General features: G+C 45.4%; 1 protein-coding gene across 2 annotated transcripts; it reads left to right on the plus strand.

The window, feature by feature from the left end:
• The first annotated feature begins 1,114 nt into the window (after positions 1–1,114).
• CIDEC (cell death inducing DFFA like effector c) lies at positions 1,115–7,725 on the plus strand. Of its 2 annotated transcripts, none has more exons than XM_069736408.1 (6): positions 1,115–1,151; positions 4,708–4,785; positions 5,229–5,370; positions 5,598–5,747; positions 6,360–6,547; positions 6,817–7,725. In XM_069736408.1, exons 2-6 carry the CDS (start codon positions 4,733–4,735, stop codon positions 6,992–6,994), a joined length of 711 nt encoding a protein of 236 aa, XP_069592509.1. In that variant the 5' UTR covers positions 1,115–1,151; positions 4,708–4,732; the 3' UTR covers positions 6,995–7,725. The 2 variants fall into 2 exon arrangements, with proteins under 2 accessions (XP_069592509.1, XP_069592508.1); XM_069736407.1 differs by lacking the exon at positions 1,115–1,151 and adding an exon at positions 4,382–4,526 and having other exon boundaries at positions 6,817–7,468.
• Positions 7,726–12,701: the final 4,976 nt, after the last annotated feature.

The raw sequence follows: 12,701 nt of genomic DNA on the forward strand, positions 1-12,701 counted from the left end.
TCATTTAAATTCACCTTTACACCTGCTGGTTTTCCCTCCCCTCCGCTTTGATTGACAGCTCTGGAATTAAAGAGGCAGAGATAGTGGGAAAACAAACAGGTGGGAAGGGGCATTTAAATGATTGGCTGCGCCATGATGCACAGTGCACTTCTACTTGGTTTCATCAGTCCTTCTCTGCTGATAAAGAGCTTCTAAAAACAAGAAACTTTGCTATTTATGCGTTTTTAAAAGTCCTCTCTGTTCTCAAGAACAGAAAGATTTTTCTATCTCTAGTTTGCTGATCATTGCCTGGGTTACAGGACACCGCTGCGGTCTTTCAGGGGTGGCTGGTCTCCTAGGCAAACACCTCATTGCTTTCATGCTGTTTTCTATAGAGCTTGTAAGCGCTGCTCTGAGGCTGGCTGGGATCCGTGGATGAGGCCTGCTTCAGTGGCCGCGCTGTCTCATACAGAAGCGGAGTTTGGACCAGCGGTGTGTGAGTAGGTGATGAATATCTTTGGTGGGATAATCCCTTTTAAGTGTGCAATTCTTCATATCTCCTGTGGGGGCGCCACAAGGAATTTAAAAGCGCTGCGGAATATGTTGGCACTATATAAATAAAATTATTATTATTATTATAAATTTATTATTATTATTTAATAATTTATTGTCATGTTTCGTACAGATTACAGCTCGTCTCTGGGATGGTTTTGCAAAAATAATTGCACCATACAACAGGAGTCACATGGGCCATTGTGTCTAGCTCTAGATGTGAGTCACGGCTGCGCCCATTTCAGTGATTTATTGCAATCGTTGCCTTTCACCTACATAATCGGCAGCACGTAATGATTCTTGTACATCGACGCTTCCACTTGCCATCGCTCTGCCTGATATGAGCGCTGTATTGGGACATCATGATAGAAGTGGGGCAGATTTGCACCATGGGTGGGGGGGACTGCATAAAGCAGGGAATGTGTCTGACCACTAATGACCCCTGCTCCTATTTATTTCCACACTGCTGCTGGGAGTGGGAACATGGCAGCAATGGCCTGAGGTTACTCCTTACAGTAGAGCAGTCTGGGTAAAGGGGAGTGAAACTCTCATCATACACCACATACTCCGACAGGGTCAGTATGTGACAGCCCCGGTGACAGCGAGGAGCAGCGGCATCTGTAAGTAGCTTGCGTGGTATATACCTGCAGCCGCTGGTCATATCATGTGGATTTATAGGTCCCCGTCCTGTACGGGGGGCGCACAATCCGAAATGCATGACTTCATTGTCTTAAAAAGCGAAACCCTCACAATGGCGCAGCAATTTTTTTTGACTCATGGCATCACCTATAAATGATTGACAGCGCGGTCGCATTGATGGGCGTGAAATAATGTAACGGCACAACGGCTGTCAGCAAAAAAAAAAAAAAAAATCAGAATTATTTGTTGCACACGATTTTGCTATTGTGTTGCAGACCCTAGATCGTGTGCGTCCGACACCCAAATTGCCCCCCCAAAGCAATTGAGCGATCGCACAGTTTTAGGCTACGATCAAAGGTGCTGTGTAGACCAGACCCACCAAGCAATATTTGGGCTAGCGACCTCTTTTATCTCCCATTGAAAGGAACAGGAGTCTGACAAATTTACTTGTCTAATTCTCTGAGATAAGTGGCGCCATATTTGTTTATCTCCACCTATTCAAATCGCATGTGGGCCAGGCTGCACCCTAAGGTTATGGGGGAGTTTGGACTCTGTAACGTGTGACTGTGTAGCAAAGGGTTAAATCTGCAGCAAGTCTGCAGGCAACGCTCATTTATTGACTATGAAATACACCCCTACGCGTCATCAGATATTTATATTTTTTCTTTCCATATAAGTGTGCTGGATCCGATTTTTCATCCATTTTTGTTACCCTCAGTACGGTATCTGGTTTTCTCGTATGTAGATACTCGGCCCACAAACAAGACAAGTGAACAGCCCCATAGACTATAATGGGCACACGTCCTGTCAGTGAAAGCGCGGATAGAAAACATACGTCGCCCTGCATATCTTTATGGCAAGTGGTAGTTGTGGGCGCCTGTTTAGGATTTTATTTTAGGGCCCATGAGTGACACCTCTGGCACTATTATTGCAGGGTTGTGTCCATACAGACATTAGCTGCTAAATAATAAAATGAACTTTTATGGCCCTAAAAGAAGTCAACATGGTGTGAGGTAAAACTCTGCGTTTCACATATTGACTGCCTCTCATCTTCCATCATGGCAACCGTGAGGGACATATATAAATACAGGTATGCAGGAAAAATGGAGTAGTTGCCCATAGCAACCAATCAGATTTCACCTTTCATTTTTAAAAAGTCCTATTGAAAATGGGAGCTGGGAGCTGATTGGTTGCTATGGCTGCTTTACCTCTCTTGTGCCCGGCTACCATATAACATATATGTATATAATATTTCATCTAATTCCCCTCAGTCCAGCAATGGAGACTGGAGGCCATATTGTTTTGTAAAAATAAAATAAATAAAACTGTAATTGTGGGGTGTGAGCAATGGTGGCCGTACTGATAATTCAGGATCAGAATGTGAATAGGAGAGAAACGGTCCCTCAGGAGTCAGGTTGCCATTGGGATACGGCAAGAAAATGCTCCTGTTTGTGGGAAGTGACACTCGTATATCCATGACAGTCTAGAAGTGCTATAAACAAAGAATGGCTGCCATCGGTGTGCCCAGGAGGCAAGCAATGAGAGGGAGAGACTTGTGATGTCTTCCTGCCTCTGCCTTTCCAGCTGTCTGTTTATATCTTATTATTATCTATTTATTATGTTGCCCTATAATACTAAATATGACAGAACATGAGATGTTGGGAGTTATATTTGGTGGCCGCTGATGGACAGCAGTGATTACACATGGAGGGAAGGTAGAGAGTGACAGACCCCACACTAAACATGGAGGACAGGTAGAGCGTGACAGACCCCGCACTACACATGGAGGGAAGGTAGAGAGTGACAGACCCCACACTACACATGGAGGGAAGGTAGAGAGTGACAGACCCCACACTACACATGGAGGGAAGGTAGAGAGTGACAGACCCCGCACTACACATGGAGGACAGGTAGAGAATGATAGACCCCGCACTACACATGGAGGGAAGGTAAAGAGCGACAGACCCTGCACTACACATGGAGGGAAGGTAGAGAGTGACAGATCCCACACTACACATGGAGGACAGGTAGAGTGACAGATCCCACACTACACATGGAGGACAGGTAGAGAGTGACAGACCCCGCACTACACATGGAGGACAGGTAGAGAATGATAGACCCCGCACTACACATGGAGGGAAGGTAGAGAGTGACAGACCCCACACTACACATGGAGGACAGGTAGAGAATGACAGACCCCGCACTACACATGGAGGGAAGGTAGAGAGCGACAGACCCCACACTACACATGGAGGGAAGGTAGAGAGTGACAGACCCCGCACTACACATGGAGGACAGGTAGAGAGCGACAGACCCCACACTACACATGGAGGACAGGTAGAGAGCGACAGACCCTACACTACACATGGAGGACAGGTAGAGAGTGACAGACCCCGCACTACACATGGAGGGAAGGTAGACAGCGACAGACCCCGCACTACACATGGAAGGAAGGTAGACAGCGACAGACCCCACACTACACATGGAAGGAAGGTAGAGAGTGACAGACCCCGCATTACACATGGAGGACAGGTAGAGAGTGACAGACCCCACACTACACATGGAGGGAAGGTAGAGAGTGACAGACCCCGCATTACACATGGAGGGAAGGTAGAGAGTGACAGACCCCGCACTACACATGGAGGACAGGTAGAGAGCGACAGACCCCACACTACACATGGAGGACAGGTAGAGAGCGACAGACCCTACACTACACATGGAGGACAGGTAGAGAGTGACAGACCCCGCACTACACATGGAGGGAAGGTAGACAGCGACAGACCCCGCACTACACATGGAAGGAAGGTAGACAGCGACAGACCCCACACTACACATGGAAGGAAGGTAGAGAGTGACAGACCCCGCATTACACATGGAGGACAGGTAGAGAGTGACAGACCCCACACTACACATGGAGGGAAGGTAGAGAGTGACAGACCCCGCATTACACATGGAGGGAAGGTAGAGAGTGACAGACCCCGCACTACACATGGAGGACAGGTAGAGAGTGACTGACCCCGCACTACACATGGAGGACAGTCTCTTTCTAAGCATATAGCTTTACACATCTGTCAGGATCTGTGGAAAGCTAGGTGGACGTAGCCCTCCACAATGTTACCTAGATATTACCGTGCGCAATATACAGTAATAAATTCGCTTTTTGACCTTCCGCCTGAACCTTGCACCGGAGCGGACCTTGCACCCATGAGTTACACCGTCACCCTGCATTTGGTGACCTCACAGATGATCTGACGGGACAAGGTACGCCGGGCAGGATATAAGTGACCCCGCACCCGCCTCTCCTCAGACTTTCTATGAATGCTACAGATTGAGACTTCTGGTAGTATGGCAAATCAGTGAGTATCTACCCAGACCTTCATGGCAGAATTTATAATGTTTGATTTATTTGTAAAACTATTTAAATGATTTTATTAACTTTAACTATTAGAAAAAAAAGTAGAATTCTGTGCAGCACTACAGTTGCCAGCAAGCCCTGGCGACCTGGATTGTAATGCTCTGTAATATGTTTCTTTGTAGATCGGAGGAGATTTTCCTGACCAAGATGGAATATGCCATGAAGTCGCTGAGTCTTCTCTCCCCCAGGTCTCTCTCCAAGTAAGACGTCTTCTAATTCTATTCTACTCCTAAGCTCCAATTATACCTTGTGCCCGATCACCAATCTAAGGGCCACCAAGTACTGACGGGGGTGACATATTCTCTCCGTCTAGATGTGGTGGTCTCGGCATGGGTTTTAGGGGACCCCATTACAGGGATAGTCAGGTCCCGGAGGTGGTTACAGTTGGATCCAGTCTATGGCCGCACTGATGACCGTCCCTCCCTTAATGTCGTTGTCACCTTTACCCAGATTTATCGGCCAGACGCTTTCATATTTGGCAATTTCTCTGTCCAAAAGTCGAGTTCTGTGTACAGACAGCACAAAGGTCACGGGGAATTATGAAATGTGGCGCAGGCTGATGGCACAGGCCCTACATCGGCCGTTATCACAGGGCAGATTAGGCGTTACCGTATGTTATAATTGTCCGTCCTGGTTATTACAGGTGTGTCTCCGTCAGTGCCACAATGACCCAACAACTCCTTTCCCGGCCGGCGTCCAAACCACGACCCTTTAGAGTTTGCAACTATGACCGAAGTGTCCGAAAGGGCATCGTGGCGGACAGTCTGGAAGATCTGCTTAACAAGGTGAGGACCAAGGCTCGAGATCGGAGGTCGCATGTTGGATGCAGATGGGCTTGACCCTGACAATGACAACTCTATCGATCCTCTGGATGTAGTAGGACCCTTGTTCTCAGTTGCATTGGACCTTTTTTCACCCTTTAAATAAATCACGTTGATGGTCCTATATGTAGTGCACTTCCCACTATAATGTTGGGGTCATCGCTCACCAGAAATGTGTCTCTTGTCCCTAGATCCAGGATGCCATGCTCATGGATGAAGCTGTCACACTGGTTCTGGAGGAAGACGGCACCGGTGTGGACACTGAAGATTTTTTCCAGTCTTTGGAAAGTGGAGTTGTGTTCATGGCTCTTGTGAAAGGACAGACATGGAAGTCGTCTCAAGTGAGTCCATCGGGTGCAGAATGCAGAGGGGAGGTCCGGCGGCTCTTAGCAAGTGGCCTTAGAAAAGGGGCAGAAGTTGAAGCTCCTGGGTACTGATGCCACGTCTGCTCTGCCCCCCTCGCCCCTCCTATTCCTATGAAGACCACCGCTATACTAATGGGCAAGTGACTCCTTTTCAATGGACTGCCATCTGCAGCACTACAACTCCCACTGTAGACACCCTGTGACTGTCAGGGCATGCTGAGAGTTGTGGTTGTGCTGCAGATTGCGGGCCCTTACCTTACATTTCCCTGGGACCCTGACTTCACCTAGATTAGGAACATCCTATACAGTTGATCGTGTCGCTCCATGAAGACCCATTCAATAGAACCTCTGCCGGCTGTCAGTGAACAGAAACTTTTCTTGGTTATATCAGGAATCTAAAAATCCATTTAGTCCAGCTGATTTGTGAAAGCGCGAGCCCTAAACGTAACTTCATGCATCAGATGGGTTAATATTTTTCGACATACAGTTTCTATTCACTGACAGCTATCGCACATCAAGAAAATGGTGAGAAACTGAAGGTTTTTATAGCAGATTTATACATTTAATAATTTTTTTTTTTCCATCCAGAATGCCGGCTACCATATTTCTTTGTCCAGCACGCCTCTGCGGAAGATTGACGTGGCCCAGTTCAGCTTTGACCTGTACAAGAACCATCCGCAGGATTTCATCGGGTGTCTGAATATTAAGGCCACCCTATACGGGACCTACTCCGTGTCCTATAATCTGCAGTGCCACAGCGCCAAAAGGATGATGAGGTGAATATCCGATCCTCCAGGGTCACGGTGCAGGCTTTCTCCTAATGAAAGGGACAACCAATAAAGCTTCTATAGTTGTCACCCAGCTTTCCTAGTCTACTGAATGGAAAACCTGTCTACTTAGACTGTTATATGAGTTGATGGGGTCTGAGAAAGCTGGGTGACCGCCGCTATGGGAGCTGTGATATTGGTGGGCACACGGCTTTTCCAGGAGCAAATATAACTAAGATTGGACTAAAAGGGACTTTTGACATCTTTTTCCATCACAGGGAGGCCTTACGCTGGACGCTGTTCACCATGCAGACCACCGGGCACGTCCTCCTGGGAACCTCATGTTATATGCAGCAGTTTCTGGAGCCCAATAACAAGACTGTACCCGAGGAAGAAAAACCATCGGCTGCTCTCAGAGACTTCCTCCCTTTCTACCCACGCCGGATGCTCCAGTAACACCCAATATAGACGAACCAGCGGTACTGGGCGTCCAAGCCCGGGAGAGACCCTGGACCCCCATAGCTTCACTTGGTGGATACAGCAGAGACGGTTTTATATTACTGCAGTGCTACAAAATACTGTTTCACAAAGTTTATAGGGAAACAGCAATACTGTGTAGACCTAAAGCTTTCACCTGTCGGGTAGGAAGGGGACGCAAAATGACATGCGGCCGAGCAGAGGCGACGAACGTTACGTGGCCCCCCAGACTGAGGGATGGGACATCCTGCAATACTGAATACATTTTTTTTTTTCCCGAAAATCTGATTACTCCCACAAGCTGAGATGGGGATAACTTTCGCCTCTGGCAGGATGTTACCATCCAAGTTTTACCTTTTTAGATCTGTCAAACTAGTTACACTGGATTTGGGGGGCATTGAAGCGGCAATAAGTAGTTCTCAACTCATTTTTTGCCTTATTAACTGTTTTACTAAAAAAAAAAAAAAAAAAAAAAATCTGATAATCGTCCTTAAATGGATTTTTTTCCCTTATAGACTTGGGCGTCGGGTAGCACTGGGGGTCTTGAACACCATTTTACGCTAAGATGCAGGCACTTTATATATTTACTGTAAGTAGATAGAGGACATGTAATACTGACTGTTACCAATGTTATAAAGCTTATTTATGTAACTTCTGTTATAATAATAATTTAAAAAAATGAATAAAATAAAACACGTTATTTTATTGTGGATGTGTGTTTTTTCTCCTATGGTGGCGACATAAGGTGCATCCGAAGTGCAAGGTGGGTACTGTATTGGTTCATAATGACAATGGGGTACTGTGGGGGCAGTGTGGGGGGGTCATAATGTATGAGAGGCATTAGGGGAGGTCATAATATATGGGAGGCACTGTGGGGGTGTCGTAATGTATGTGGGCACTGTTGGTTGGGTCATAATGTATGGGAAGCACTGTGGGGGTGTCGTAATGTATGGGAGGCACAGTTATGTATGGGGCACTGTTGGTGTCGTAACATAAGGGGGGCACTGTGAGGGTTTGAAATATATGGGGGCATTGTAACGTGTGGGGGCACTGTTGGTGGGGTCAAAGTATGGGCGGCACAGTGAGGGGTCATAATGCATGAGGGGCACTGTGGGTGTTCGTAATATATGGGGAGCTCTGTGGGTGGTCGCAATGTAAAGGAAGCACTGTTGTGGCGTCGTATTATATGGTAGCACGGTGGGGGCATTGTAATCTTCGGGAGGCACTATGGGGGCTTTGTAATGTATGGGGGCACTGTTGGGGGGTCATAATGTATGGGTAGCATTGTGGGAGTGTCATAATGTAGTACTCGAGCGTGGGAAAATATTCTGAAAAGTTCCCAGGCTCGAGTTCATATGAGGACATCCAGCAGAGGGCGCATCACCGCAACTGAAGGTAACGACAGTACATTCCCCTGCTTTCCATTCATTCGCTGGGGTTTTACAGGCAGGAGCACAGCTGCATTAGCAGAGCTCCTGCTTGTAAAATTAGATAACCCCTTCAGATGGATTTACAGCGTGGGACGAGACTGATCTTCGGAAGGTATGGGATATTGTTTTTTTATTTTACCTTTTTTACAGAGCGAGGGTCTTCAGGTGGATTACCAGTATAATAAACTATTCCAACAACCTGTGTATTTATTTCATTAATAGACTTTGTAATAATGTGTGCGTGTTTTTTAACCATTTCATACTATTGGATTAATAATGGAGAGGTGTCAATAATCGACACCTCTCCATTATTAATCGGGCTTAATGTCACCTTACAATAGCAAGGTGACATTAACCCTTCATTACCCCATATCCCACCTCTACACGGGAATGGGAAGAGAGTGGCCAAGTGCCAGAATAGGCGCATCTTCCAGATGTGCCTTTTCTGGGGTGGCTGGCGGCAGATGTTTTTAGCCGGGGGGGAGGGGGGCAATAACCGTGGACCCTCTCTAGGCTATTAATATCTGCCCTCAGTCACTGGGTTTACCACTCTGGCGCCAATTTTTTCCGCGATTTAACCCTTTAAATTAATAGCTAGAGCGCCCAAATTTTGCACATACACACTACTAACATTAGTAGTGTGGAATATGCAAAAAAAATGGGGATATGAGATGGTTTACTGTATGTAACCATGTCTCATCATGTCGGGTTTGGGAAGGAGATAGCAAAAGCCGGCAATTGAATTACCGGCTTTAAAGCTATCTAGCGCTGCATGCTATATTAATATATATATATGTCTCACTGACATATACAGTTAGGGCCAGAAATATTTGGACAGTGACACAAGTTTTGTTATTTTAGCTGTTTACAAAAACATGTTCAGAAATACAATTATATATATAATATGGGCTGAAAGTGCACACTCCCAGCTGCAATATGATAGTTTCCACATCCAAATCGGAGAAAGGGTTTAGGAATCATAGCTCTGTAATGCATAGCGTCCTCTTTTTCAAGGGACCAAAAGTGATTGGACAATGGACTCTAAGGGCTGCAATTAACTCTGAAGGCGTCTCCCTCGTTAATCTGTAATCAATGAAGTAGTTAAAAGGTCAGGGGTGGATTCCAGGTGTGTGGTTTTGCATTTGGAAGCTGTTGCTGTGAGCAGACAACATGTGGTCAAAGGAACTCTCAATTGAGGTGAAGCAGAACATCCTGAGGCTGAAAAAAAAGAAGAAATCCATCAGAGAGATAGCAGACATGCTTGGAGTAGCAAAATCAACAGTTGGGTACATTCTGAGAAAAAAGGAATTGACTGGTGAGCTTGGGAACTCAAAAAGGCCTGGGCGTCCACGGATGACAACAGTGGTGGATGATCGCCGCATACTTAATTTGGTGAAGAAGAACCCGTTCACAACATCAACTGAAGTCCAGAACACTCTCAGTGAAGTAGGTGTATCTGTCTCTAAGTCAACAGTAAAGAGAAGACTCCATGACAGTAAATACAAAGGGTTCACATCTAGATGCAAACCATTCATCAATACCAAAAATAGACAGGCCAGAGTTAAATTTGCAGAAAAACACCTCAAGAAGCCAGCTCAGTTCTGGAAAAGTATTCTATGGAGAGATGAGACAAAGATCAACCTGTACCAGGATGATGGGAAGAAAAAAGTTTGGAGAAGAAAGGGAACGGCACATGATCCAAGGCACACCACATCCTCTGTAAAACATGGTGGAGGCAACGTGATGGCATGGGCATGCATGGCTTTCAATGGCACTGGGTCACTTGTGTTTATTGATGACATAAGAGCAGACAAGAGTAGCCGGATGAATTCTGAAGTGTACCGGGATATACTTTCAGCCCAGATTCAGCCAAATGCTGCAAAGTTGATTGGACGGATAGTACAGATGGACAATGACCCCAAGCATACAGCCAAAGCTACCCAGGAGTTCATGAGTGCCAAAAAGTGGAACATTCTGCAATGGCCAAGTCAATCTCCAGATCTAAACCCAATTGAGCATGCATTTCACTTGCTGAAATCCAGACTTAAGACGGAAAGACCCACAAACAAGCAAGACCTGAAGGCTGCGGCTGTAAAGGCCTGGCAAAGCATTAAGGAGGAAACCCAGCGTTTGGTGATGTCCATGGGTTCCAGACTTAAGGCAGTGATTGCCTCCAAAGGATTTGCAACAAAATATTGAAAATAAAAATATTTTGTTTGGGTTATGTTTATTTGTCCAATTACTTTTGACCTCCTAAAATGTGGAGTGTTTGTAAAGAAATGTGTACAATTCCTACATTTTCTATCAGATATTTTTGTTCAACCCTTCAAATTAAACGTTACAATCTGCACTTGAATTCTGTTGTAGAGGTTTCATTTCAAATCCAATGTGGTGGCATGCAGAGCCCAACTCGCGAAAATTGTGTCACTGTCCAAATATTTCTGGCCCTAACTATATATATATATATATATATATATATACAGTGGGGCAAAAAAGTATTTAGTCAGTCAGCAATAGTGCAAGTTCCACCACTTAAAAAGATGAGAGGCGTCTGTAATTTACATCATAGGTAGACCTCAACTATGGGAGACAAACTGAGAAAAAAAATCCAGAAAATCACATTGTCTGTTTTTTTAACATTTTATTTGCATATTATGGTGGAAAATAAGTATTTGGTCAGAAACAAAATTTCATCTCAATACTTTGTAATATATCCTTTGTTGGCAATGACAGAGGTCAAACGTTTTCTGTAAGTCTTCACAAGGTTGCCACACACTGTTGTTGGTATGTTGGCCCATTCCTCCATGCAGATCTCCTCTAGAGCAGTGATGTTTTTGGCTTTTCGCTTGGCAACACGGACCTTCAACTCCCTCCAAAGGTTTTCTATAGGGTTGAGATCTGGAGACTGGCTAGGCCACTCCAGGACCTTGAAATGCTTCTTACGAAGCCACTCCTTCGTTGCCCTGGCGGTGTGCTTTGGATCATTGTCATGTTGAAAGACCCAGCCATGTTTCATCTTCAATGCCCTTGCTGATGAAAGGAGGTTTGCACTCAAAATCTCATGATACATGGCCCCATTCATTCTTTCATGTACCCGGATCAGTCGTCCTGGCCCCTTTGCAGAGAAACAGCCCCAAAGCATGATGTTTCCACCACCATGCTTTACAGTAGGTATGGTGTTTGATGGATGCAACTCAGTATTCTTTTTCCTCCAAACACAACAAGTTGTGTTTCTACCAAACAGTTCCAGTTTGGTTTCATCAGACCATAGGACATTCTCCCAAAACTCCTCTGGATCATCCAAATGCTCTCTAGCAAACTTCAGACGGGCCCGGACATGTACTGGCTTAAGCAGTGGGACACGTCTGGCACTGCAGGATCTGAGTCCATGGTGGCGTAGTGTGTTACTTATGGTAGGCCTTGTTACATTGGTCCCAGCTCTCTGCAGTTCATTTACTAGGTCCCCCCGCGTGGTTCTGGGATTTTTGCTCACCGTTCTTGTGATCATTCTGACCCCACGGGGTGGGATTTTGCGTGGAGCCCCAGATCGAGGGAGATTATCAGTGGTTTTGTATGTCTTCCATTTTCTAATTATTGCTCACACTGTTGATTTCTTCACTCCAAGCTGGTTGGCTATTGCAGATTCAGTCTTCCCAGCCTGGTGCAGGGCTACAATTTTGTTTCTGGTGTCCTTTGACAGCTCTTTGGTCTTCACCATAGTGGAGTTTGGAGTCAGACTGTTTGAGGGTGTGCACAGGTGTCTTTTTATACTGATAACAAGTTTAAACAGGTGCCATTACTACAGGTAATGAGTGGAGGAAAGCGGAGACTCTTAAAGAAGAAGTTACAGGTCTGTGAGAGCCAGAAATCTTGACTGTTTGTTTCTGACCAAATACTTATTTTCCACTATAATATGCAAATAAAATGTAAAAAAAAAACAGACAATGTGATTTTCTGGATTTTTTTCCTCAGTTTGTCTCCCATAGTTGAGGTCTACCTATGATGTAAATTACAGACGCCTCTCATCTTTTTAAGTGGTGGAACTTGCACTATTGCTGACTGACTAAATACTTTTTTGCCCCACTGTATATATATATATATATAGACAATATTTATGTTTTTACAATTTTTTGAGAACATGGATCCATTGTATATCCGTATGTCGGTTTTGCAAGCCTGCAAGAAAAACACGCAGTACGGATGCCATACGGATTACATACGGAGGATGCCATGCGCAAAACACGCTGACACACCCT

The sequence above is a fragment of the Ranitomeya imitator genome, chromosome 8 (assembly GCF_032444005.1).
Source record: "Ranitomeya imitator isolate aRanImi1 chromosome 8, aRanImi1.pri, whole genome shotgun sequence".
NCBI lineage: Eukaryota > Metazoa > Chordata > Amphibia > Anura > Dendrobatidae > Ranitomeya > Ranitomeya imitator.